Source organism: Rhea americana, unplaced genomic scaffold (genome assembly GCF_003343005.1).
Source record: "Rhea americana isolate MKP2758 unplaced genomic scaffold, rheAme1 scaffold_14, whole genome shotgun sequence".
Taxonomy (NCBI): Eukaryota; Metazoa; Chordata; class Aves; order Rheiformes; family Rheidae; genus Rhea; species Rhea americana.
In genome coordinates, this window is record NW_028185483.1 from 4,741,100 (window position 1) to 4,768,340 (window position 27,241).

Here is a 27,241-nt window from a genome sequence, read left to right on the forward strand (position 1 = left end):
ATATTGGGGTATCTGCGCCTAGTTAGGAAGTGCCAGTGTGTTATTGCAGTAGAAATGGTTCTCTTTGTGAGGGAATCTCTTGTGTATGTATTCATATTCATGCTAACTGGGGAAGAGCCAGCTCTTCATTTCAAGTCTGCAAGGTCTGATGAAGAGAAAACCTTCCTTACCTGGGAATCCTGGGAATCCTCTTTCTCCAGGGTGCCCTGGAATAGAAATACCTGGCCATCCAGGTTCACCTCTGTCTCCTTTTGGTCCAGCTTCTCCTGAGTATCCTGGGGTCCCTATTTCAATTTGACCTTTATAGGAAAACAATTATGTACATGTAACCTACAGTGAGTACAATTACAGATGTGCACAATAGAAATACTAGCTGCAGATGTTCTTCTTTGCAAGGGTTGTCTAGCACTACTTTTATGATTTTCTCATGAAAGCTGGGTAGAGCTTTGTTGAATCTGGCCCTTATTCATTCATCTCTTTCAAAGGAATTAAGCTCTTTTCGTTAGGGCCTTTCTTCAGGGGTTATTTTATATGGTATTATTGTCTGTAATTTGAAATGTAAACTGATTTCAGGGTCCTAAATTTAATTTTCTATTAGCATAGATTTGTAATCTCTAGATAGATGGTGAGCACTGATTTTAATACTGCTTCAAAAACATCTTTTGAAAGTTGCAAATAGATTAGCATGAGTGAAGTTCAGGTTCCTCCGAAGTCTGTGGTACAACTCCCACTGACTTTAATGGGGCTGGGATTTTGTAAGTCTCCTTTTAATTTGTTAGTTTATCTTTTACATACAAAAAAAACTAGAGATTTGGCTTTACTTTAAATCATCTGCACTGAATATTTTCATTGTAGAAACAGCTCTAAAAGTTTCCAACAAAACTGTGTGAGTAATGGAAGTTTAAAAGTTTTCTCCACAAATAACTGCAGGTGTGTTATAAGGCTATTAGCTTTAGGTTCTGTTTGAAAGTTTAGCCTGACCCTTAATGTTCTCTTCTGGACAAGGCAAATACCAAAATAACATGCATCATTCCTTGTACATTCAGTCATTGAAGAGATTGTGTTCCACGTGGCTATTTTCGTTCTTTACCTGGAGCTCCTGGGGAACCCTTCTGACCTTTTAGTCCATTCAAGCCATCTAGTCCAGGCAGTCCAGGAAGACCTGAGAGGTATTATAGGCGTGATTGAATGCCACAAAAATCCTTTAAACAGTCAAAATTAAAAATTATGCAGTTTTTGCTGACAACATTCTGGATCAAGACAGAATAGTTGCTGAATTTGATTCATATTGGCAAGTGAAGAGGAGACCACATTGTAACTGAGAGCAGTCATCTTGGAAAGGGGAGTGTGAAGGAAATCTGAAAATAGCAGTCATAATACCCTTTCATGTCAAAGCAATTAGAAAACATGCACGTTAATCCTTTAAGTATTTCTGCACTGCAGCTAACAGCAGGAAGCTCATCATGGGCTAACTAACTCTGTACTGAACCAAACGACTGTGGCTAGATGTAGGTACCACTACCTGCAATTAACTAGTCCAAAGTTAGCCACATTATCACTATGTGACCCTGTAATAGCCAGGTGTTCTTGGGAAATAAATGAGTCAAAATGCTCCTAGTTCAGGCAAAAACATAATTCAGAATTCTGCTACACTTTAAAACTAGAACAATCACAAGTTAGAAAATACATGATGGAAGCCATCCGATTTCTAGTACTTCCTAACTTAAAGCTGTTTAATACTGCAACCTATTTAAAGTTCTCTTAATATAGCTTGCTTTTGTACATTAAGACCTCCTTAGTGTTTAAAATAGAGTTTCTCCCCTCCTCTCTTCCAATCAGCTGGACATTCACCTGAATAGGAATACAATGTTTGGGTGTGTTGCTCATGCTAAGGATATAACTGGTAATGGAAATAGATTTGACATAACTGATGGGACGCTTGGCAAATAGGTTTCAGAGAGATTTCAGACAGAGGAATAGACTTGAGATGCTTCTTTCTCTGGAGATTAATAGACTATAATGGACACAGGTCYTCAAGGTGTTCAGGGCTACTGTCAGCGCCTATTGTCTCTTCACCACTGTTGATTACTTCTGCCTAATTTCCTCCTGCTGCCACTTCCTGATGCTACCATATAGGCCTTCCCATCCAGTTCTGCTGCTTTTTTCTCCACACGTCTTGAGTTTTACCTATCCCTGTCTAGCCATTTTCTGGCAGAAGAGACAGAGGTTCTATATGCCAGTTCCTCTGCTTGGTCCCAAATGTCCTGCACTATACAAATCTGCTGTATATCCAAAGCATGAATCATGGGAGAATTTATTGCTCTACTAAGCACTTATTGAATGGATATGTTTTTTTTGTTTTTTTTTTTTAATTTTATAAGCGGGTCAAATTTGCTGGGGACAAATTGCTGAAAGAACCACAACAGGAACTTCCTTCAAGTGGTTCACCAGCAAAATATAAAAGTTAAAGATGTGGTCATCTAAGAAGGGAAAAGTAAAAGGTTACTAGGGTTCTTTCTTTAACTGACACAGAAAATAATAATCCAATGCATTGTTCTCAGAAACTGCAGAACTATTTTAGTTAAAATTATATATATGTAAAAAAAGCAGACACCTGCCCAGAAAAAATTCAATCCAGAAGATTGTTTGAAAAACTGCAAGACCTTGATAACATATTCTATTACGTAAGAAAGCCCCTTTATAATATGGAATGCTAGTAATCCAACCCGTAATATCTTTTGTGCCCTTATATTCATTGCTCTTTAACTTTTCATGACATTTGTTCTAACTTTCAATACTTTCCATTGCCTGCTTGTGCTTTGGGGATGTTCCCTTTTTCAAGTTTATGTAATAGTTGCATGCCAATTTGGGAAATTTAACAGTGATATTTTAAAAATTATTATGAACTTTAATGATTCCTGGCATCCAGTTCACCATTTAAAAGTGTTTTGATCTTTAGCTTATTCAGTCAAAATTGATGGCCTGGTTTACTTGCTTTCCAGGGAATTTCTAACACATTTGCCAACAATCCATTATAATATCAACACTTGTAATTCTAGATTTTAGACTGCTATAGTTTCATACTTCTAGGTACAGCTGAATTGGCTGACCTATATATGAACCACGGTTTCTGTGTTTTACAGACCAACTGAGCTTCTACTCACACAAGTAATTCTGCTGATGTTACTAATGCTATTTGATTCATCAAGGATTATTCACATAAGTAAGGTTTGTCAGCCTGAATCCTTAAGTAGAATTAGCTCTATAATAAAGAAAATGTGATTGTTCTTTGGTAGATGCTATTTGACTAAATTTTTTAATCTAAAAATTCTTCAGGCATGAGACATGTAATGTAAATAAGAAATAATTAGACTAATAAGGCTGTGACTTTAACAACAAACAACCAGTTTAACATTTCACTTCCAATGCTAGTTATTTATTAAAAATACTAATTCAATTTAGTTTTTATCATTGTGTAGAATTTCAAAGATACTATCCCTTCTTTTCAACTATACTGGCAGTATAGAGTCTAAGCCTTAGCAGGCAACTTGGTCTCTAATGAATTTCTGTTTGGAACTGAAATTTTGTTTCCCTAGCATATGTGTTAATTTGTTATGTTTCCTTTGCAGAACTTGGGACAACTTCTACACAGTGTAGCAGAGAAGTGTCTGACCATTCATAACAAGATGGACAGGATTCATCTGCTATGCAGAAGTTTTCCGGGGTACAATGCTTTTCTTTCTTCTTCAAACTTAGATATCATTGTTCGAGATAGATATTGTTCGAGACAATTAAATGTTGTCTTGCAGATTATGCACCAGCAAGGAATCTGTCACGACAGTTTAAGCCAGCACCACTTACTTTTCTATAAGCAGTCCTAAATGATTTCCATTTTTCATTCAATTTTTCAGTAGCCTATAAGAAACCTTTCCCATTTCTTCTTAGGCTGAAATTGAAAAAGTGAAGCTACTGTCCTCTCTAACCATTTGTCACAGACTCAGGTGTTGCTCTACTGTGATATCTGTATATGGGTCACTAATATTACTGTTTTTACCTAGGAACAGGTTATGAAGCACACTATCACAGGGTATATATAAAATTATAATTTTATTATTAACACTTACTGTACTTTTAATGATATATTTTTCTCCAACAGAAACAACTGTATAGATGAACCAGTGTTTAATGTAAACATAACAAACCTTGTGAAAAGTGTAATTTAGGATTTGGGGGAAATGATTGTACATACAATCGAAAAAAAAAACTTTTTTTTTTTTTTTTTTGCAAAAAAAGTTATTTTCATGATCACAACTTGATAAAACAAATTGAGATGTTTCCTGTGTTTGAAGACACTACTTTTTCAGCATTAAAACTGTCCACAGCAGTCTGCTCTTTCTGAAGAGGAACAGTGGCACTCCATGGTCAAAAGGTAAAACGCAGCATAATGGAAGTGAAAGTGAGAAATCTGAATTATTGCAGAAAGAGTCTTTTTCTCTGCTTCTCTTCTGCCATCAGTTACATCAGAAGAGCCAGAATACATTTCTGCTTTCTTCCTTACTCAGTTTACATCATAGCCTAATTTGAGGAGGTAGCATTTGCGTTACTTAAGTGGAATTTTCAAAGATCCTGGGAACCGGCTTAACTCTTTTAGTGGTCTGTAGGAATATGGAGTCAAAATCATGTTCATATTAGACATGTTTGAAAGCTCTTTTACATTTTCAGTGCTAAAAGGACAGTAATATCTGATGCTGTTACTTTACCAGTAGAACTCCACTGTATGGTGCTTACCTTTTCTGCCTTGGGGACCAGCTAATCCTTGCAATCCTGGAGGTCCCAAAAATCCATGTTTCCCTTTTTCTCCAGGTTCTCCCGGCAACCCTTGAGGGCCCATAGCACCTGAGGACAAAAAAAGAACTTTAATATGCAAATCCATTAAACTGTTGGGTTTTTTTTTCTACGCTATTCAACACTAGCATTATTCTCAGGTACCTGAAAGCATATGGGAGTATCTGAAGAACTGACCAACTTTGCTTCTCTAAGAGACTCTGAACAGATTCTATCGCTGCCCACTGTAAATACTAAAATAGTCTCCTCCACAGAGGTGCTTCCTCAGCTGCATTGGCCTGTTCTATATCTCTTGAACTGTTACATGACACTGCTTTATAAACTTTGGCATTACCTGGAAATCCAGGTACGCCTGTGTATCCAGGCTGCCCCTTGGATCCTGGTCTTCCAGGTTGCCCTTGGATACCTGATGAACCCTTCTCTCCTGGGAATCCACAGAGTCCTTAAAGAAAGAAAAATCTAGCAGTTTCTCATTTAGTAAGTTACCCAATCTGTATCTCATATTTAAAAACATAAAAGTTCAGTGAGGTTTTTCTTGAATGGAAAAAGAATTCTATTCTAAATACTTCATCTACTTGTTAGCACTGAATTTTCTGATCTCTCTAGTGGTATCTTTAAAGAAAGAGTAGAAATGGCTAGCAAGATACAGCCAAGCCAGGTTTTCTTCTGGTAGATCTCAGGATGTTCATCACTGGTGTACTAGACAATAGCATGCTGTACCTCCTATGTTCATGCTAGCCATATTATACATTTTGATGCCTTTCCAACCCCTTGGTTTGTAACTACAGAAACGATAGCCCAATACTTAGAGAAAGCAGAGCTTCTTCCTGATCTCTCCACCCCCCAAAAAAACTTCTGGAAAATTTCTTACGTCCAACTTTTTCCTTAAATAGAGAGAAGTACCTGGTAATCCTGGATCTCCTGGAGGCCCTTTAGGACCACGTGTACCAAGCAGAACAGTTGGGTCACCTTTCTCACCTGTTAAGGTAGGACAAATTTCATTTGATACAAGTATTTTTTTCATCCGTAAAACCAAAACTTGACAATTTTGTAGGCTTGGATAATTTACTCACAGATARTAACAGCTAGAAGACAATTCTGTAACATGGACTGAGAGAACAGAGAATGCAAAATACCTTGGCACACAGAAATTATCTGTCAGTTCAGGCTACCTTGAAGTGCTAACACAGTTTAGTGTGTTTAGTAGTGTCTCTGTYATTTGATTTGACAGATTTAAGAGCTACATGACAAGTGGGTTCTTTTCCTGGTTTTGGTTGGAATTTTAAAACTCCATGAAATTTGACACAAATCTATCTGCTAAACTACTAAGAACTATTTTAAGATGCGATATAGCTAAACACCTAATTGCATTCGGGTGTATCAGACTTTTTTCTAAGGATACTCCCATCTGAATTACGTTCATTTCTGTCCTGTTTTCTCCTGTGTAGTGAGTGCTCAGCATGTATCAAAGTATATACATCCTAACAATACTGTTCTTTTTGAAAAACAAGTCTATATCATATTACCTTTAGGTCCTTTTGAGCCAGTAAGTCCTGGATTTCCAGGGAATCCTGGTAAGCCAACATCACCCTGATTTATTTATATACAAAATAAAAATGTTTCATGTATGACATATAACATGTAATAGGAATGATCTACAAGAGCATTTGATTCTCTTACAGTGGTAAAAAGACTAGCAATCAATCTGAATAGTAATACTATAGTTAAACTCAACAGAAAGGCATGCTGTCTTTGTTACTGGTCCAACACTGACCATTAATACTTCCAAGAACCTCTAGATCAGAATTTCTAATCATTTTGAATTTATGCTTTTATACTTTGGGCTAATACTTGGCTTGAACATTTTAGATTTCCTACAAAGGGCTTGAGTAATTTGATTTTAAAGGTACTTTGAAAACGTACCAAACATTATATTTTACGCAAACATGTTGTGATATAACAGTAAAAATGTAATTTTTTAAAATTTTCCTTTTAAATAATGAGCTAGAATAAGCAAAATACAGTTTCTCTTCTAATAAATACAATAAAATACAGGCTAAGCTCAGAAAAAGTAAAGATATGTCACATTCTCCCAAAAGACAGCCCTGATTTATGCTTCATATAATCTCACTGCCTACCCACACAACCTACAAGCCAGGGAAGAATTTTCCCCTGCATCCATATGTGATGTATGCTTCCTTTTTTGTATTTGTTTTTGAGCAATAGTGCCTGCCTAGGTTCTGTTCAGTACAAGTTGCCAGTATGGGCACAGAGGACTCCAAGCCAGTGGCTTGACTGCTTTGTTAAAAGCTTGATGTTAAAGGCTTGATTGTGCATCCACTTCCTTCCCTAAATAGTGACATATAGGCTAGAGTTCTACCAAGTGGCAATATAACATGCATYTAGGAGAGAGGCAAGAGGCCCTTCATTGACACTGACTATAGTTCCTTCACKAGGATGAACTCCAGGCATTGAAGAGTTGCATTAAGAAACTGACTTTTCATATGAGATTGAGGCTCTCTTCTCAAGAGGAAGGTTTAATGCACAAGTACCACGTTAAGTACCCTGTATCATATTTCTTGGAGTCAGGAGAGATGTAACTGCAAAGGACTTTCTATTGTCACTTTCAATGTACCTGGTCACCTGGTTGTCCTGGAAAACCCGTAATTCCTTGAAAGCCCTTTGGTCCTGGAAAACCCCGTGAGCCTGGAAACCCTATCAGTCCAGTGTCTCCATGGTCACCTGGCAGTCCTGGGAGACCACTTTTCCCTGGAAGTCCTGGGATGCCTCTGGAACCAGCATTGCCTTTTTCACCTGAAGTTAATTGCAGAAAAATTTACTTAAGCTGTTATTTGACACTGATTTTGAGTATGGTTGTGCATTCACACTTTTTTATTGCCTTGCTAAATGCTCAGAGAAACTAGTCTGCTCATACAGCTTAAGAATCTGTAAATATAATGGGGTAGCTAGACTGTGAGTCCAAATCTGTGAAAAACACCAGCCATTTTTACCAGATCAGATGAATGTGTGCCTGTGCATAGCTTTGTTTTATGGACTTACCTCTTTCACCTCTAAATCCATTCTCGCCAGGAAACCCTGGTTCCCCCTTTTGTCCTTTCTCTAGCCGAAAGGTAATGCAGCCACTGTCTCCTGGAGGTCCTCTTTCACCTTTGAACCAAACATGGAATGTAAGTAAATCCTTGGTGACTAAAAATGTCATGAAAAATAATGTTAGTGAAGACTTCCCTCATAGAGTCTTCAGGTATTGATGCAGATACTAGTTGTTTCAGCAGGCTCACAGCTGATACCATTTTTCCCCCTTCTCTTGCTTTTTGTTTAAATCAGTAGCATCTGAGCCTATGTTAAATCAGAATTGTTCCCTGCTTAGCTGGAATATGAAAGAGGGCAATTGTACTGCCCACTCTGCGTTCTTTGATTTTTAATGACTACATGTTCAAAATGGTTATTTTCTTTTCCATTTTAATATTTAAAGAAGTTATTTTCTGTACACTTTACATAGACTGAGCAACACAGACCATATAGGAAAGGTGAAAAATCTGAAGTTTCAGATGTGTATAGGACAAAGTTCAAGGCTTGTTTGAAATGGTGATCTTACTTTATGTTTGATCTACAGCAGTAAATGCATTTATTGATCTGAGTGGAAATAATTTTTTCTTTAGTGAGTTTTCATTATGTATTTGAAAGTGAGAGAACTGGATTTTTTATATATGGCAATGGAAGAGAATATATACTGTTGTAATAAGCAGCAAATGTAAATATATACCAAACACAGTAATAATGAAGCTACAGAGTGAAGCTGATTTTTACATACCTTTTATTCCCAAATCCCCACATTCTCCACCAGGCCCAGGAARACCCATTTCTCCTCCTTCACCTTTTAAACCAGAGATTCCCGTTGGCCCTTGTGTTCCTGGGAGTCCTGGGAATCCCTGAGGTCCTCGAATCCCTTTGCTTCCTGGTAATATTAAATAATTTGTTTACATATTCAGTCTGCTATGTTGTTGCTGTCATGCTCTAAGAAAGAGTATAAAGCAAGAAGTAGGGAGTTTAGAAAGATTCCCCAGGAAATTAGCAAAGCTGGAGAATCAATAATTAGAGCATGGCTTCAAGCCAATTCCAAACTTGTGTAGAAATCCAGAGTGGCTTGAAGAAAACATCCCCTCCACTCCTCCCCCACCCCAAGATTTAGGCTGTGCTTATTACTAAAGCAGCTATCTCCAACATATGCCTTAAATGCAATACAAAATCTAAGCCACTATCTGATTTTGCTTGCAGCTGTTAGAAGTCATGAATCCTATTGTCCAGATTGACAGAGGAAAACGTGATTTTGCTACAGTTGCTCAAAACTTTTGCTCACAAGCCAGTGATGATTTGGGAGCAAGGCTATAATTAGATGTAATGAAAAGTGGCACCTGAAGCTCCTTGGCACCCTACTAACCAATCATGAGGAAAGTTAAGTCTCTCTAACATCTTTTTAAAAGTCATGTCCTCCAGTGCCCATCAGCTGTATCCTTTCACAAAAAAGAAAGCAGAGTACCCAAAATATTTTAATGATGCTTTATGCTGACATGGGGCATGAAATGGTTCAGGTGACTTTGAAACTTCCCTGTCAGTCGACATTTCACTTTCTCTTATTCTCATTTTTCTGGAAATTGTTCTTCCTTCAGGATTTAAAATCTTATTCAATTCTTAATTTCAAATCAAATAAAATTATTTTAAAGTTTAAGGAAAAGAATTTGGCTATTTCCACATGTACACATTTTAATGCCTCCTTAAGCATCTCTCAGGACGTATGTTCATTTCAGAGTCACTGCCAGGTAACCAGCACTCAGTTTAATCTAGGTGTGAATGTCCCCACAATTATGCCTCCTGTCCTTGCTCACCCATGTTTGTTCAGTTGTTATGCTGTAGTTATTTGCATTGGAATAGCTTAGGATTCCTTCCCAGATAATGGGAAGGTCGCACAAGAACTTGTTTTACAGAAAAAACTGTGGAAAGGGTGTCTAAAGATAACTCGTACAGTAAGATGGGCTTTTCTTTTTTATTCCTTTCCTTAATTGTCAATGGGATCTAACCTCAGCTAAACCCAAGCAAACCTCTAACCTGTATCTCTGCTAACTAGGTTAATCCAGCCTTAGTGCACCTCAAATTTTGGATTGTTTTTTCTGTCAGTGGTAAATGTAGTTTTGGACTAAAACCTGTGGAAATGCCCAGTTAAATGCTGCTTTCATATTTGAGCAGCTCTTAACCCAGTGTAAGCAGGGATTTGTTGCACAATTTCTCGCTTTCTAAAGTATTATACATGATGTGAAGCTACTTCTTCCTTTGCTCATCAGCATACATCCTAGGCACAAAATACAAACACTGTCTTAGTAAAGCAGATACTCTAAATATAGTAACAAGTATATTGTTGTTGTTATATTACAATAACAACCTATTACAAATAGTCAGGAAATAGTACATGGAAATATGTCAGCAAGCTCTTATAAAACAAGCAAAATTTCAGGATGTCCTAGTAGTTCTTTAATTTTCAAACTCCTTTCATTCCTGTATTTTTGCTATAAGAGAAAAAACAAAGGATGCTATTGTTATTGCCTTTCCCTGCTGCAGAGCCTTATTCTAGAAGCTGGAAAGAAAACAGAGTGCAAAGTATTTCTTAGCAGCAGCAGAAAGAGCTACAGAAAGCACTATGGAAGTGGTTACAGATGCAGAGGTTTGCACAATGCTCAACATACCTGTTTGGCCTGGGAAGCCGGGCATTCCCCTATCCCCAGGAAGTCCTGGAACTCCTCGGGGGCCTGGAGGACCTGGGGGGCCTGGTGAGCCAGGAGAGCCTTTGAGACCTTTCAGTCCAGGCAGCCCTACGAGGCCTCTGTCTCCTCTCTGACCTTTAAAGCCAGGTAAGCCTGYGAAAAAACAGTTTATTATGGTCTATGTATGTAAGCTGAACATAAATGCAGAAAAAAGTCTCGGCAATTGTGTTTAGAAAGTTGTAGATTTCGGTGTGAATTAGAGTATCATCAACTTGACAAAATGACTTAAAAGTTTTGCCACCATGCTGGACGGGAATCTTGGTTCTGTCTAGATTTTCAGCTGGAATACATTGTTTTCTATGAGTGAAATACCAGTGGAAGCTTCTTGTGAAAAATCCTAACTTTTAATTCAAAAGTACTTTCAATACATATTTTTTCCAGCTGTCCTTAAATCACACTTATGCTTAAGAATAAGGATGATAAAATTCAGGAGTAATGTCAGGAGCTAAGATAAGTTAGTCAGGACAACAGTGTAAGAGATAATTTACTTTTCTTTTTATTATTCCATAGCAAACACACTGTTATTCAGCCAGTTAAGAAACAGTATTTATGGGAAGGAAAGTTGGGCAAAATCTGAGATGCACATTATACATTCCCAGAGTAAAAGGGAATGTATAAAATGTAATATACACCCCCCACTAAGGAATGGCCTCTGTTTATACTAACTATAGAAACTCTATTTGTCATACTAGCCACAAAAAGTGTGGTTAAGTTTGTTAGAAAAGATATGCAAAGCTTAGTGCTGTGAGAAAACCTGACGGACGTGGTCTACCTTGAGGGCCTGGCAGGCCCATGACACCTCTGAATCCTGGTGGCCCTGGTAAGCCCAAGTCACATGGTAGACCAGGGAAGCCTGGACAGCCTGGTGCTCCTATATCACCTTCTGGGCCTCTAGAACCTTTGGCACCTGGAAATCCTGGGGTGCCAGGCTGACCTGGAAACAAAGAGCATTGTAAAACGTTTCCCTTCCATTACTCACCATCCCTTAGAATTCCTAACTGTAACTCTGAAGTTACATACTCAGTTATTGGAATATTTTACTCCTAGTTTTTGCACAAGTTGCAAAAACTGATGCTTTTCTACAATCTAGAATTAGCTGTTGTGGAGAGCTCCCTTCCCTAATAGGATAAATACAAATTCAGCTCTTGCCTTAGGTGAGGAGAGGCTTTACGGCATGAGACACTAGCTGTTTCTGATGTTTAGGAGAGCAGAATGGAAGGAGCTCACAAGTATGCACCAGCTGCAGAGAGCTGGACTGACTTCTACAGGGGCTCTCTGCACAGAAAGTCATGTGTATGTGGAGGCAAAAGGAGGACCTACTGAAAGAAACAGCAGTATCTGCTATGAACCAGGAAGGATGTAGTACCATGGAGAGACAGATTTGGGGGTTATACTGTATAACTCTGAGCAAACGAATTCAATGTCTCTCCCTCAGTGTTCTCTCTTCTTTTGCCAGTCTTTTCAGATTTGAATAAGCAATTTCAGGCAAGGATTGCATGTATATATATGTAGCAGAGCACAAGACCCTAATCACAGATGACCCCTAGGAGACAAATAACAGTAGTAACAATAGGAAGCTGCATTGTTACTCCATGGATTGGGGAAAGGCATCCTCCTCCTCCTGCAGTGCAGATCTTCCACAGTGGCTGATCAGCTGTAAAAATGCAAATGTAAAAATATGGCGTATCTTCACAGTCAGCATTATGGATCCATGTAAGGGTAAGTTACATCAGACGCAGCACTGACCTTGCTCAGACTTTCTTCTCTGAACATATTGAAATGCTTCATAAAAACTGGCTCATACCTTGAAGCCCAGGAATGCCTGGATCACCCCTTGTTCCTTGAGCACCAGGTGGTCCTGGCAGTCCCCTATAGCCTGGGATTCCTGGAGGACCATACGTGGTATCACCTGGAACACCTTTCTGACCATCTATGCCAGGTGGGCCTGGAGGGCCATTTTTACCATCAACTGTAGATCCTCTTTCACCTTCATCACCAGGATCACCAGCTTTGCCTCGAAAGCCTGTCAGTATGATTTTTTAAATACAAATAGTGGATACTTCAGTGGGCTTTTAAGAGATGTTGAACATTGTAATGAAAATATAACCAGAACTAAATTATCACTATGCAAAGAAAAATAACATAATACAGTAAATTTCAGCTAATGATACATGAGGAATAAAAGATATTATTCCTGCGGGAACTGACAGTGATTTTGTTTGGGACAGTAACTGTTTATCTTGTGTACTGTTATTCTTTGTTCCGTTCAATCTATTTGCTAAAATGGTACTAATCATTCTCAATTTCCAATGCAAATTTATATACACTGCACTTAATTCCTCCAGTGCACTGAATTTTAGGTCACTGCAATACCTGCTGGAGGAAAGGAAATTGGTAAAGATTCCTCTATCCATCAGCTTTAGTTGAAATATACTTCCCGTTTTAATCTACTATGATAGCTACCTTAGCCTATACGTGTGTATTACAGCCTGACCAGCAGATCTCTTGAACTAAGAAAAGCACATTTTACCTTCTGGCCCAGGGATTCCTGCTCCTGGCCTGCCTGGCTGGCCTTTCTGCCCATCAAAGCCATTTGGTCCAGGACGACCAGGAAGTCCTTTTAAACCCTTTTGTCCTGGGAAGAGAAAGAGAATACACAACCTATTAAACCTCTAGGGAAACAGTACTGCATCTTTATCCAATACTGCTATACAGTATGGGATTTATATGAAAATACATGTACTTTGAAGACAGGTGGTTTGTGTGTTTCTACCATTTTGGGCAAAAGCTGCCACTTTGGCAATCAAATGCATGACTGCTGTTTTTCTAAATGGACTGGTATTCTAATCTATAAACAGCAAACTGCAAATCTCCAGAGTAAATCAGTAAAAATAATCTGTTATATAGCTTTAATGTCACAGGATATCAACAATATTAACCTTGTGAATGATGGTTGTCAACTCAGTTTCATATATATACCTGTGCTATAAGTTTATTCTGGAATGATGCAAATGAACTCAGTACACTAATCCCTCTTCTCTCATCTGTGTGAGATTTAGCTACCACCTGCAATACTGATGTCAGGGAGCTGTGTAACACCATCTTACAGTGACAGCTTGAAAATCCAGTCCCCTTAGTTGTTCTGGTCAGCATCTCTCGTAAGCAACATTTGGCCAGATCCTGGTTCAGTTCTTTGAATTTAAATTAATTTGAACAGGGGAAGTCTTSGTAATAAATGTCCAGATCTTAGGTTCAATCATAACTTGGCATGAACAATATTCATAACAATATTCTAGAATACTCTAGAAATTACAGGCTTGCAGCATATCTTTACTTAACACTCCTTGCTCTCCTGATATCCCAGTGTAGGTATTCCAGGTCCTGTCCAAATCCAACCATCTGCCTGTTTTACAGCCTCTCTGATGCATTTTAATTAAAGCAGGACAGTTTCACGCAGCTACCTTCACGTAATCATTTATATGGAGGCAGTCTGCATACCTTTTGATCATGCAAACTGCAGCTGTTAAGACTTTGGTAATATTAGATAAGTATCCTATGCACTTGCAGTTTCACATTTTGAGACACGTTTCTGTTGAAAAACTAGAATGCATCCTATATGCTTTATAATAGCTTTTTTGTTTGTTTGTTTTAGTTAGCATTAAAAATCAATTTAAATCAGGAAAAACAGAAAATTCCACTATCTGCCCATCAGTAAACATACCTTGAACACCTTTAAAACCTGGGGGGCCTGGACTTCCAGGGTATGGTGGAGTAATACAGACTGTCTCACCTGAAGCAAGAGGAGAAAAAGGAACTGGCAACTTTTATTTGTGAATAATTGGAGTCTGACCATTTACTGTAATATTTCTGTGAAATTAACCACACAATGCACAGGTAAAGAGAAGGGACTATTCATACATATCATCATATCTGCTATGTTTTTGGTGAAGGTTTGGTGGAGAAACTTAAAACACATTTTTCTTGCAGCTTATTTTATATATATTATTGGTAATGAATTGAGATATTGTAATACAGTTGTATAAAGACAAAGATTGTATTTTTACTTTGTGTCAGCAAAAACTTGTCTTTATAATAGTCTGCACTGAAAGAAAGAAATGWCATTTTAATCTTAATTCTGTTTACATTTCTGGTTTACTCATATTGATATCAGTGTAGAACGTTTTTTTAAAAGGTATTATTTCTAAACAAAGACTGAGCTTCAAGCACTTCAGGTATCCYTCCTGGTCCTTCAGCAAAAATGCCCTGCCCTGCAAATTCTGATATATAGGAATATTCTTCACTCCAGGAAGTAATTACTCTGACAAGGTGCAAGTAGCAGTTTGCAGGTTCAAGGCCCCTAGTGACTCATAATCTCACCAGTGTGTGCTGTTAAATGCAGACAGCGTTCTGCTTTTCAGCGGACATATTTCACATGACCACTAWGCTTGCCATAACTGCTTTTCTGCATAACTATAAATGAATGAATAACACTGCATATAATACATGTTTRGTAGTATCTGTTATAGTTCCATAAGTATTTCATGATCTAGCTCTTGTAATTAACCAGAATTACCTTTCTGACCCTTTGGACCAGGTGGCCCAACATTCCCAGTATCACCAAAGTCTCCAGGGACTCCTCTGACTCCTGGTGGGCCAGGAAATCCCAAGCCAGGTAATCCCGCGCGTCCTTTTACCCCAGGACTTCCTGGGACCCCAGGGAACCCTTTATCACCCAGCAGTGCTACTCCAGAGTCACCCTAAAACAAAAGAAATTGTAGATAAGAAGTAACAAGACCTAATTTCTTTCTTCTCTTTGATTATCAAAAGCTGTGTTAGAGAAGTATCTGGGGAAACCACTGTACCACAATTAAGGGACTGCATAGATGATACGAGCAGCTTAAAATATTCAAAGGCAACAGARGGCAGAGTTTGCATCTTCCTGAATCCCATAACATAGACACAGTATATGCATATATTATACCTAGGAATCCCTCAATGAAAAGTAGTATTTATAAGGAAATATTTTTTTGATGATTAATAACTATGATTTTTGTTTGATTAACAAAACTATAAAAGGAATTAATTTGCTAAGAATTTGGAATAAAATTATACTTTAAGTAGCTAGCCCTTTCGTAAAACAAGATATTAAATGAAACAGAAAAAAATTCACAGAAAGTTAAACATACCTTGGCTCCTTTTTCCCCAGGCAATCCTACTTCCCCATCTCTGCCATCATTACCTCTTTGGCCTGGAAATCCTGGAACCCCACTAGGACCTCTTTCACCTTTTATTCCTTAAAACAATTTTAAAAAATGAAATACAATATTCACAGCAGCTTTTTTATTTCTTTCTGCTCATGTAAATGCTGGGTAACTATTCTTTACATCTGGATCTATATTAAAAATGTTCGGTTCCTGAATTCAGGTTTCCTTAATGAGATATACTGCCTTTCTAAGCCCAAAATGTAGTTGGCACTCCATGGAACAACTTGGTCTCTCTGTAAAAGGCATATTTATAGGCACCACAAGAACGCAGCTTCCATTCATTCCATACGTAGAGAGTAAAAGTGTTTTGGTACTGAAGTTTTAATCCTTGATTTCAGTGAAAACAGGATATAGCCATGCCATGTGATGTAGAACATTTRCATCAATACTCCCCAAATTTTTGTGTGCGTCTATGTGTGTATTTCTCTTCCAATATGTCCATTATTTATAAAAACATTATTTTTGTATACAGGAAAATAAAGGATTCTTGACACAGTCCTTTGGGTATCCTTACCCAAAGATTCACTTTGCTGCATCAAGAAATCCTTTGCAAATAAACAGCAAATGTTTTGCCCTGCTTCAATGTCTGTAAACACACACAGGCATCCAAAACTAAACTAACATTTCATGAACAGTAAGATGGACTTTATTTTGAATAATTAATTTAGCATTTCTAATTAAGCTTTGCCGTCAGATTACTGTAACTTGTTGTTTTCAATTTCTTTTGTTTTTGCAAATCATAACCGTATCTGTGGAGGTTCTTTGCTCTATTTAACTGCAAGAATTTCAGTTGTGCAACTGGTGGCCTACTGTTTCTCTTCAATGACTGCATTTTTAGAAATGGGAGCAGAAATTTGAATGAGATTTAAATTTTTCCTAGAGAGAATGGTGTTGGTTTAAGGCGGTTAACACCTGAGGTAGTGGCTTATGGCACTTCAGGAGGTATGTTCCTGTAAAATARTATTTCTTCATACTTTGACAAGAACTGTGTTCTGTTCAATCTTAGCTATATAGACCTTGATAGGACCCCGATTATCACTCACAACATGAAAAGTCATTTGTTACCATTAATAGCAAGTTGTTAAACCCGTTTCTTGTCTCAGTTAAAGTAAAAAGCATAACTTGTGTTGAGCAAGGTGATGATGAAAAAGATGGTACCAAGAAAGAAATCTAGATAAACAGGACTTCTAGACTTCAGTAACTTGGCAAATTAGGGTTTTAATATGAGTACATGAATGTGGTTTTTCATTATCTAGACATCATATAGGAAACAAAAAGCCTAATGATAAGATAGAGAGTTACCTTTTATTCTAATTCTCCCTGGATCACCCTTCTCTCCTTTTTCACCATCTTGTCCAGCAGAACCAGGTGTCCCCTTACCRTTGAACAACAACAAAAAAGTGTCAGTTACTCTGAAGTAATGAATCAATAAAAATAATTGGAATTAAATATCAATTTCTTACACTGGTTCTAAAACTAGTCCAGTTAGGGTAATACRTGAGAAAAGAAACATTATTTCTTTTGACATCTATGTACGCATTTGAATGGAGCCTGGTCTTTTCAGCCTAACTCTGCCAAATGCACAGAGAAACAACTACAAAAAATTATGTAATGCAGGAAAGAATTAGGCTTTGTTCAGCTGTAGCTTGTAAATGCAAGAATATTAAGAGAATTCACAAACTCTTCCCATTGCAGACTGTGATCCGGAATCCACTGAGGCAAGCGACTGGAGCATCACAACTGCTGAATGAGGCTGCCATCCCCCAGGTGAATGTGGTGGTAGGTAGAGGATGTTCATCTGCTTAGTTAAAACCTGCAAAGCTGCTATATAAAATCTGATCTRCATCTAGTTTGGTATCTAGCACTGTTAGAAGAGTCTGACTTGACAGGATTAGAGGGAGGAAAAAAGAACTTTCCTATATTTTTACATTGACTTAGCTCTCGGTTCTCCAAGCAGAGTCTGTTCTATGCATCATGATAGGTAACAGTGGTCTTGCAAAAGTACATGTGGTAAATACATTTTGCCCTATGAAACTTACACAGAATTAAAAGCCCACCAAGGTTGGAAAACTGGACTATTATTTAGCTGGTTTCCTCTGTTATTCAAAATCTTTCACCAAGAAATAGGTGGAGAAAATGCAACTTACAGAGTGATTGTAAACCATAGCAAATGTAACATATGCAGGAGATTTCTGAAAAATGTGGTATATCTGAAACTAGCAGTGACTAATTGTTAGAATGTCTTCAAGTTGGCAGTGCCCAGTCTTTAATGTTCAAGAAGCTGAGTAAGATATTTGAGAAGAGAACAAAAAAMAGAAAAAGTACATAGATGCAAAATGCATTAGACGACGGCACTCCTGCATCAAAGTGAATTATTTTTCTCCAACCTGAAAACTTTGTTCCTGTTTTTCACTTAAGTAATCTAAGAGATACCTAAGTGTTCAGGACAAGGCTTCAAGCATTCCTTCAAAATGGCTAAAGGGCTAAAACATACTTTCAACATACTTTCAGAGAGGATTTTAAGAAAAAGCAAAATAAAAACAAATGGAAAGCTTACAATGAAATCACTGGAACTAGAATGACAGTACCCCTTCAACTCCTTCCTTCAGTCTCATAAAGATTTTTTTTCTTTTTCTTGAAAGTGAATGTTTTGGAAAATTCAAGCCGTTCCTCTAAACATGCTCTGTTGTGATGGACCAATCATCAAAAAGCTAGGTATAGCTGGATGTACAGTCCAAGTGCCAGACCAGAGCATACTGAAGTGGAACAAAATCATAACTGGTCCAATAATTCATCTTAAAATGTATATTAAAGGCAATTAGATTAAGTGGGKTTTTGAATTATTGTTCACTGTGGGAAATAAGATATACTTTATGAAGCATATTAAAGAAAATAAGTTTGTTTCCAGAATTAATAGCTAGTTTCAGTGAGTTAGGCAAAAGGCATCATCCAATAAGTTATCAACCAAGGAAATATCAAAGGAAATTTGAGCTCGAGACCTAGATATGTTAATCCTGCTGACAGACCCTATTGCATTGGAAATATGCATCTGATGTAAAGGTAACTTCAAAATGTTATTATAAGGCCTTCTCCTCCCCTCCCCAGCCCCCGCCTTATAAATGCATTTATGAAAAACTGCATGTTAGGTTTGTTAAGACTGGAATGAACTGGTAGTAGAGAAAATTAAGACTGTGTGCAGATGTGAAATAATTCTTTCATACTTTTGTACTAAAAGTTCATTCAATTTCTATTTCTGAGAAACTTTGATGAAAATTATTACATTGTAAGTAAGCTATTCATGCAAATAGAAAAAAAATATTTTGATGGTTATAGTAATTTTTCCTTCWAAGTACTATTAAATCAAGGGCAAAATCTTGATTCCATTTCAGCTTTGTTGCTAATATATGTATCATTAAGAGACAAGGGGTTGCCTTTAGTGGCAGGTCCTCACAGAGAACAAACTTTGGCTGAGTAGTGACTGAAAGTGGGAGATTATAAAGTAACACAGAATAGTAAAGGGATAAACACAACTGAAAAATAACACTGTCTTTCATAATCTGTGGGAGTGACAGACTCTATATTCAGACTGCCTCATCAAAAAAATTAAGACTGAGGACATTGTTCTAAATATTTCAAGTAATTTATAAAAAAGGGGGAAAATTTGCTTGAAATGTCTGACTAGAATGAAGGGTTCCCTCCCCTGCCACCCTCACATGAATGTTGACATAAAATTCATCTTGACCTGTTGATGTCATGCAATTCTTTGTCTTAATAACATTTTGCTGGAAATCCTTTCCTTTGAAATAACTGAGAAAAATCTTCAGTGAGGAAATTTGTGTGTCAACAATATTATCATGAAAAAATGGTGAGTATTCAAAACTAAAAGTAAAAACAAGTTGTAACCAAAACAAAATGAACACACACCAGTCTTCCCAAGCCTCCTGACCACCCCACAGATACAGTATGAGATTCTGTCCTTCAGTATAAAACTCTGCCCCCTGCTGCAAGGAAAATCATAAGTAAACTATAAAACTGTGCAATAAGGAGAGGCAGATACAACTTTTAGAGAGTTTTTCAGGGCAGTTTCCTCCCCTCACCTCTTGAATATCTCTTGTATGAGAGATGTTATTTATTTAATGAAGCTCATGAAAACTACTCACAGGGAGCCCTGGTGATCCCATTGCACCAGATAAGCCTGGGTTGCCCTTTTCTCCATGTCTTCCAGGGTATCCCATTTGCCCTTTCTTTCCTTGAGTACCTGGAGGTCCTTGTATACCACGGGGACCAGGAGGACCAGGGCTACATGAGCAGAGGCCTTGATTTCCTATGTGAATGTTGCAAAATTACATTCAAATAGTTGCAAAATTAATAACACTGCCTTTGTCTTTTCTGTATGTGTAGTGCACAGACTATTTTATTTCATCATGGCCATTCAGAACTGTCCTGCAGGAGAGCTTCTACAACAAAGGTTTAACTGGCTTAAATCCTCTGAAAYGCATCTTTTTTTGTTTAGTTTTGACCTCTAAATTTTTAGGTTCTCTAGAATTCCCCGGAGAAAAGAGGATCCTGCTTTGGACCTTCAAATACCTCTCTTTTCCCTCTCCATTATCCTTTTTTCCAGTCACCTGAGCCAACCTTTTGTTCCTTACACATAGCAAAGTCCACACTTTTGATCATCCACATCACCCTCGTTTATATCTTTTTGTGGGGGTACTGCACAGACTATTTTATTTCATCATGGCCTTCAAAAAAGAAGTGTATCAGTAACCTTTTACAGTGTTGAGAAACTGCTTTATTAGGATGACTCTACTAACTTAGAAGCCACAATGCCAACAGGCCATTTAACTCCCCCTTTTGATAAGCCTGATCCTCCACGTTACCATAAACTTCTGCTTGCAAATTTAGACTTGAAGCACTTGATAAGTCTGGCAAAGGTCTCACATTTAAAATGTTGCTACTCAGGCATACTTACCCTTTTCTCCTTTTACACCTTTTCTTCCTGGAAGGCCTGTCTGACCTTTTGCTCCAGGTTCTCCAGGGATCCCTCTGTCAGTACAAATTATACCTTTGAAGAAACAGAAGTGGTACAGCTAATATAAATCAGGCTTAGYTTACTGTTTCCACAACTTAATATACATGTTCTCTTTTCCCTTATTTTGGCATCTTCACACAAGAACTAGAGATCTAGTGAAATGCTTTAAGTCACTGCTTACAGATCATACTACAAAAGTCAGTCTGGCTAGAGTTCATGTTCAAAAAAGTGCTTTTTCCCCTTTCCCACCATTAAATTTTAGGGATCTTGTTTCTTTACTAAGGGATACTGATTTGGGCTTCTCTCCAATTTTCTTTGTTTTTAAATTCAGGTGCTGTATTTTTAAGGGACATTTTTCATATGTGTTAGTCTGTGGGTCTAAGTCACCCAGAAAACTAGGAACACCTTGATATCTCATTGATGGACAATTGATGGGAAAAAACATGTTTCTATATCAACATGCTACTTATTTATATCAAAAGTGATGGAGAAAGAAAATTTCTGTAAGTGCTCTCTCATTGCACTCTTGAGTCTATTAATGTGCAGACTGAGGTTCTCACAGCACAAATTGCTATTGTTGCTGAACCTACTGGGTAGTCCAGGTAAGCCTGGTCTTCCTGGCTGTCCTGGTAATCCTGGTGGTCCGGGAAATCCTGGTCTTCCTGGGATTGATTCACCTGTTCCAGGGAAACCAGGGTCACCTTGAAAACCTTGCGGTCCTGGTGCCCCACTTGTTCCTGGCAGACCAGGCAGACCTGTAAAGAAAATAACGTTGTATGGCTTATATAGCACCACAGTAAGGATTACTATGAGATAGCAAGGAGGAAATTATAGGCCATTCAGGACTGTCCTGCAGGAGAGYTTCTACAACAAAGGTTTAACTGGYTTAAATCCTCTGAAAYGCATCTTTTTTTGTTTAGTTTTGACCTCTAAATTTTTAGGTTCTCTAGAATTCCCCGGAGAAAAGAGGATCCTGCTTTRGACCTTCAAATACCTCTCTTCTCCCTCCCCATTATCCTTTCTTCCAGTCACCTGAGCCAACCTTTTTGTTCCTTACACATAGCAAAGTCCACACTTTTGATCACCCTTGTTTATGCCTTTTTGAGAGAGCAAATAGAATTTCTGGGCACAGCACTCCAGATACAGGCCAACCATGCATTTACAGTGGACAGTAGTGTTCTGTTTTATCTCTTGTTCCTTTCCTAGTAACTCCTAATGTTCTATTTGAGGCTTCTTCATTCTTTTTTTGGCTACTCCTAAGTGCTGAGCTAACATTTTGTTCACATTTTAATTCCTACATCTCTTACTTGTTCCATCATCTCCCGGTCTTCCTAGCGGGCCTGCAGGGCCAGGTGGTCCGATTGACCCTGTATCACCAACGGGACCTGGAAATCCAGGATCTCCCTGTAGACCTACACAGAATTTTAAAATATGTGAATTTAACATCTTATGCAATTGACAGCTTAAATCTAAATTAAACTGCAACTGAAATTATAATTCAGGAACTACACAAAATACAGTAACTTCTCTTTAGTCTTTATGAAACAGTTTTAAATGTGTAACAGTCTAATTTCAAGGTGGGAGGATTTGGTTGCTTATCTAAGGATTACTGCCCTTTTCACGGATATATAGTTTAAAATCTTTGTCACTCAGTAAAAGTAATATCTACATATTTCAAAACACCTACAGAAGTGTTTGCCCAAATAAATACTTCTAGCATTTCCAATAAATGTGCATCTGATGTTACATACATTTGAGAAGGCTACCAAGGAGGTCATTTCAGGATGATCCTAGTTGAAATGCTCCAGATTTTAAAAAGTGTATTTTGAACATTGCAATAACAAACAAAAATACTTTTGTAATTACTTAGTGATAAGGAAAACTTGAATCAGACATAAGGGTTTGATTAAACTGGAAAAGCAAAATATTGATAATGATGCTGCTCTCACAAAACCCTGCTAAAAACCCTGTTTTTCTAAAAAATTTAGGAATATGTCAATATCCATTCACACACTGTGCACATGATTAAATGCTACTTGAAATACTGAAATTAAGCATAGGGTTAAGTCTTTTGCCACCTGAGCTGAAAACATACTGAGACCAATGGAAAACAAATGTAACTATTTAGGTTTGAGTCTCTGTCTAATGAGGAGGTTCTGCTAATCTAGGGTTGTGTTGTAAATAAGTTGTGTGTTCAGGATCAGCATTTGCTGCACTAGAACTACACTGTATGGGAAGTTCTTTTTAAACATCTTACGGTAGAGGTTACCTAATTGTGAGATGCCAGCTTGGCTGCCCTCTACTGCTTGTTGCTGTGAAATAACTTCCACACAGCATTATTATCAACAAGGTGAAAAAGGTGTAGATAAGGGAGRTAGAATTTAAAATCCTGTCTGAGGCTGTGGTAGGAAGGTAAGCAGATTAAGAGGTATTCTGTTAGGTGCACTAGTTACAGATGTGTGGGGTAAAGATGATACGTGGCTGAGGAAGAAAGAGAAGAAAGCATGGTTCCCTCCTGCAAATGAGTGTAAGATAGTACTATCTGGTATTTTTTGATGTTATCAACAGCTACAGTTGCAGCTGCCAGGGCTAGCCAGGCAAAGAATGTTTGGAAATGCCTACTCTAAAGCATTAAAGTTAGGAAATGCATTAATGAGCGATAACACAATGCTAAGGTAGAATTAGTGTGTGTTGATGCATCTTATTTTTTGGAGAGAACCATGGAGTGCACCTGCCTTTTTATACACACATAGCAAACTTATTGCTTCTAGGAATCATAGGACCTCCTGTAGGTGTGCAGGCTGCAAAACATGCACGCAGTTAGTTCAGCACTTCCCGAAAACCAGTGGATGTGTTGTACAACCTTCTGGATGTGTTGTACAATCATGCAACACTTGCTCTGATTGTCCAGGAATTATAGAGATAAGGTTGAATAAAGTATCTCACACTACCACACACACTCTCAATAGCACAAGAAATTCTAGGTAAACCTAATAATTTCCCTTTATCTGCCCGGATTAGATTTCTAAGGAGGAAAAAACCAGCATATTCAGGGAGAAAGGGGAAAATGATGGCTTATTAAATTCTGAAGCCTTTAATTTTCTTATGTTTGCAGCACTTACTGACACACTGAAATACAATGGCAATAGCAGGAACTCATGCTAACCAAAAATAGCTTTTAAAAGTRGTGGAACTCAATGACAAAATCCTGTCTGAACCAGAGTCAGAGCTTTCCACAARCTTCAGAGCAACTAGGATTTCACTGAAAGACTAAACTGAAGACTAAAATCTGTGTGTTGTGGCAATTCTGAAAATCAGAATTCTAAAATACTATGGGAAGCCCAGTTTGCTTAATTGTAGACCATTACCTAGCATGAGTTTTTTTTTTTTTTTTTTTTTACAGGTCTAAATATATGTCTAGAGAGTCAGTCTGACAGATCTAGCTGTGACTATATGCATAAAGATCTTTAAAGTAAACATTTAATCTGAAATGTGTATTTCTAACCTAGTTCCAGTAAGATCAGTGAGACACAAACAAAATGCAGGATGTGGCAATTAGAGAGACAAAGTTTTAGGATCCCTRGTAAATCCCTAGTGATCACTTTCAAACAAATTAACAAAATATGTCCTATACACTTTAGGCAGCAGAAAGAGTAGTTAAAACTAGCTATAACCTTTTACAGGAAACAGTGGAGTTTCAACAGTTCCAGGAGGACCTGGGGGCCCTTCTTCTCCAGGATCCCCCTGTAAAAATCCAAAATCCATAAAGTTTACAGATAGATACAAACATGCAATTTGCTATTGCATAACTGAAAATTTCAACAGTAGTGGGCCCACAAGGATGTGACAAATCCAAATCACCTGAGAAACTCAATTCTAACACTTCAAAACACTTAAGAACAGACAAAAAAAAAATAAAATAATCTTTACAAATGATTAAACAGTAATAAACTTATCTCACACATCTATTTGACTTTCCAAAACTTGTCACTGCTGTGTCTGATTTCATTCATGTACTGTAAAATTGAGTCAATTACAGTAAAATCAGTACCATATTTAATTGAAATGCTTTGATTTAAAATTAGATATAATTATTTGTCTTAAAATTGTAAAAAAGAAATAGAAAGTTACTTTTATGATGACAGAAAAGCACTAAGAAAAGCTCCTTCACAGTCTGATGGATATTATCAATGGTAAGAGAAAATCTTAGCTCTTATAAAAAGTTTAGCATGTCTGCATCATGGAAACATCAAAGTGCCTACTAATTGCAAGGAAAATCATTTCTGCTTGGAAGATTTCTAAATTAGCTTGGATGCTGATGGTTAGGATTGCAAGTGAAATGGACTTTAGGAAAGTTTTTTATGTGGCAAACAGCATTAGACTTTTTACTTTGGTGTAGATTAGTAATTAACCCAGCTCTCTACATCAAATGGGAAGCCGAAAATGTGGATCTGGGAACTGCTTGGTTAGGTAGCATTCCTGACACTGGAATTTGGGGCCTTCTAGGACAGAGATGAGAACTGAGACTGTAAAATTGGACCATCACTCTTAYAAAGCAAGGAGTCCATGTCTTCTGGGGGCTTTTTTAAAATATTGGTATCTCTGTAATGTTTGAACAGTACTGGAGCTGTTGCTGGTTACCTCTTAACAGATGCCATGAACTTTTTCCTCTGACTGCATCTTGTTGAATGCAGTAACACAACTGTGTGCTCTTTGGCTATTTTAAACAGGAATGCAAGTAAGTCTTCCCTAACAACATAAGAGAGACTTCTACATGGCAAGAAAGAAAGCAAAAGTAAACTCTAACATTTTTCCTCCTCTGATAAAGCTATAAAGTATTTTGAAATTTAAAATTAACGATCAAAGTAACAATAAATATACGTACAATAGAYGGATGTCATCCCAGTCATGAATGACTTTTATGTCATTCTAAAATTAGCACAACCAGAAGACAAGAAAGAACTGAAGAGTCAATGAGCCRAGGTCAAAAAGTTCAATTCCTGATACCTCCTGAAGGGGGAAGTTCTAATGTTGCTCTTTGAAGATCTCTGTCCTCAGACTTTTAGATTTATGATCATTTCCAGGAGGCAGCTTAAGTACTTGCTAAGTTTTCACTGGGCTGATTAGATCTGTACTTTTCAGGACCAATCTGATTTATCCAGTCATTTTTCAAGCAGAATGGCAACATACCTGTCATCTTTCTGAATCCGGCATGAGTTAATCTGATTTTTTTCAGTCGTATCCGTATTTGATTCTTTTTTTTTTTGCTCCATGYATAAGCAAATGTAATGTCATCTTCATGAAACTTTAATGCAGACATTCACACTTTTCCCTAGTATTCTCTAGTGAGAATTAATTATTCTCTGCTTACTCTTTGCAGCATTAACTGATGGCTTCTGAGGCTATGGACTAAGGAACAGAGACTGAAGAGTGGTTCCTATACAATTTGATATTCCTTCTCCATATATTGTCTCGTATTTGTTAATGATGCCCCCAACTAAAGTAATATGCACATCAGGGTGAGTATTTATTAACAACACAACACTCAGAGTCTGATTCCAGTTTTGAGGGATAATGGACTCCAATGATCTTTCTGTTACTGAATGAGATATGTAATATTTTCATCTAATTAGCATCCGAATGAGCCTGCATTGTTATAAAGCTGACAATACACAAATAGCAGAACACACACATCCACAGACATTTTTTTTTTCCAACTGGGACTACATAAACTCAGGATAACTCTTGGCAAATGAGATTCACCGACTCCTATGGTCAGCAATGTAGAGTTCCCCTTCTCTTCATATGCACCAAGCAGAAAGTTTACTTCTATAGTTATTTACCACTACTGTACTGAGTAACTATGACTATCGTGAAAACAGTAAATCTTAAAAGTAATTATGAATATAGAAAGGGCAATGATCTGATAGTCAGGTACAGTTTGGAGGAACCATTAACATTTATGTAGATATACAGGTGTGTGCATGTGCATTTTTGTTCTTTTTACCTTTATGCCTGGATAGCCAACTTGTCCAGGAAAACCGGCAACTCCTGTTTCTCCCTGGAAAAGATTACATAAATATCTTTGGGTAAATGTCTTAATACAATTAATGTTGAGTGGTCAATTAAGTGGTCAGTGGATCCAGTGTACCTGGAGCACAGAACTAGCTGGAATACATACTAGCAGACTCATAGACTGCATTGGTTTAATATAGCTGATATTGGCTTGCTGCCTGCTGAATGACCCTCTTAAACTAATCCTGCAT

The 27,241-nt window shown here is 37.6% G+C and overlaps 1 protein-coding gene across 1 annotated transcript in view; it reads right to left on the minus strand.

Annotated features, from left to right (window-relative positions):
- The window catches only part of COL4A4 (collagen type IV alpha 4 chain), a 75,727-nt gene that overhangs the window by 14,660 nt on the left and 33,826 nt on the right, over positions 1-27,241 (minus strand). The window contains exons 17-39 of the mRNA XM_085298596.1: positions 26,983-27,036; positions 24,650-24,719; positions 22,283-22,387; positions 21,566-21,730; positions 20,916-21,008; positions 20,104-20,267; positions 17,246-17,318; positions 15,866-15,972; positions 15,253-15,436; positions 14,401-14,469; positions 13,210-13,314; positions 12,484-12,702; positions 11,452-11,613; positions 10,602-10,772; positions 8,678-8,821; positions 7,906-8,013; positions 7,481-7,659; positions 6,372-6,435; positions 5,749-5,823; positions 5,180-5,287; positions 4,789-4,896; positions 1,091-1,162; positions 171-299 (exon numbers count right to left, since the gene is read on the minus strand). Of these exons, the coding sequence (XP_085154722.1) occupies positions 171-299; positions 1,091-1,162; positions 4,789-4,896; positions 5,180-5,287; positions 5,749-5,823; positions 6,372-6,435; positions 7,481-7,659; positions 7,906-8,013; positions 8,678-8,821; positions 10,602-10,772; positions 11,452-11,613; positions 12,484-12,702; positions 13,210-13,314; positions 14,401-14,469; positions 15,253-15,436; positions 15,866-15,972; positions 17,246-17,318; positions 20,104-20,267; positions 20,916-21,008; positions 21,566-21,730; positions 22,283-22,387; positions 24,650-24,719; positions 26,983-27,036 (2,728 nt within the window). The remainder of the gene's footprint in view (positions 1-170; positions 300-1,090; positions 1,163-4,788; positions 4,897-5,179; positions 5,288-5,748; positions 5,824-6,371; positions 6,436-7,480; positions 7,660-7,905; positions 8,014-8,677; positions 8,822-10,601; positions 10,773-11,451; positions 11,614-12,483; positions 12,703-13,209; positions 13,315-14,400; positions 14,470-15,252; positions 15,437-15,865; positions 15,973-17,245; positions 17,319-20,103; positions 20,268-20,915; positions 21,009-21,565; positions 21,731-22,282; positions 22,388-24,649; positions 24,720-26,982; positions 27,037-27,241) is intronic.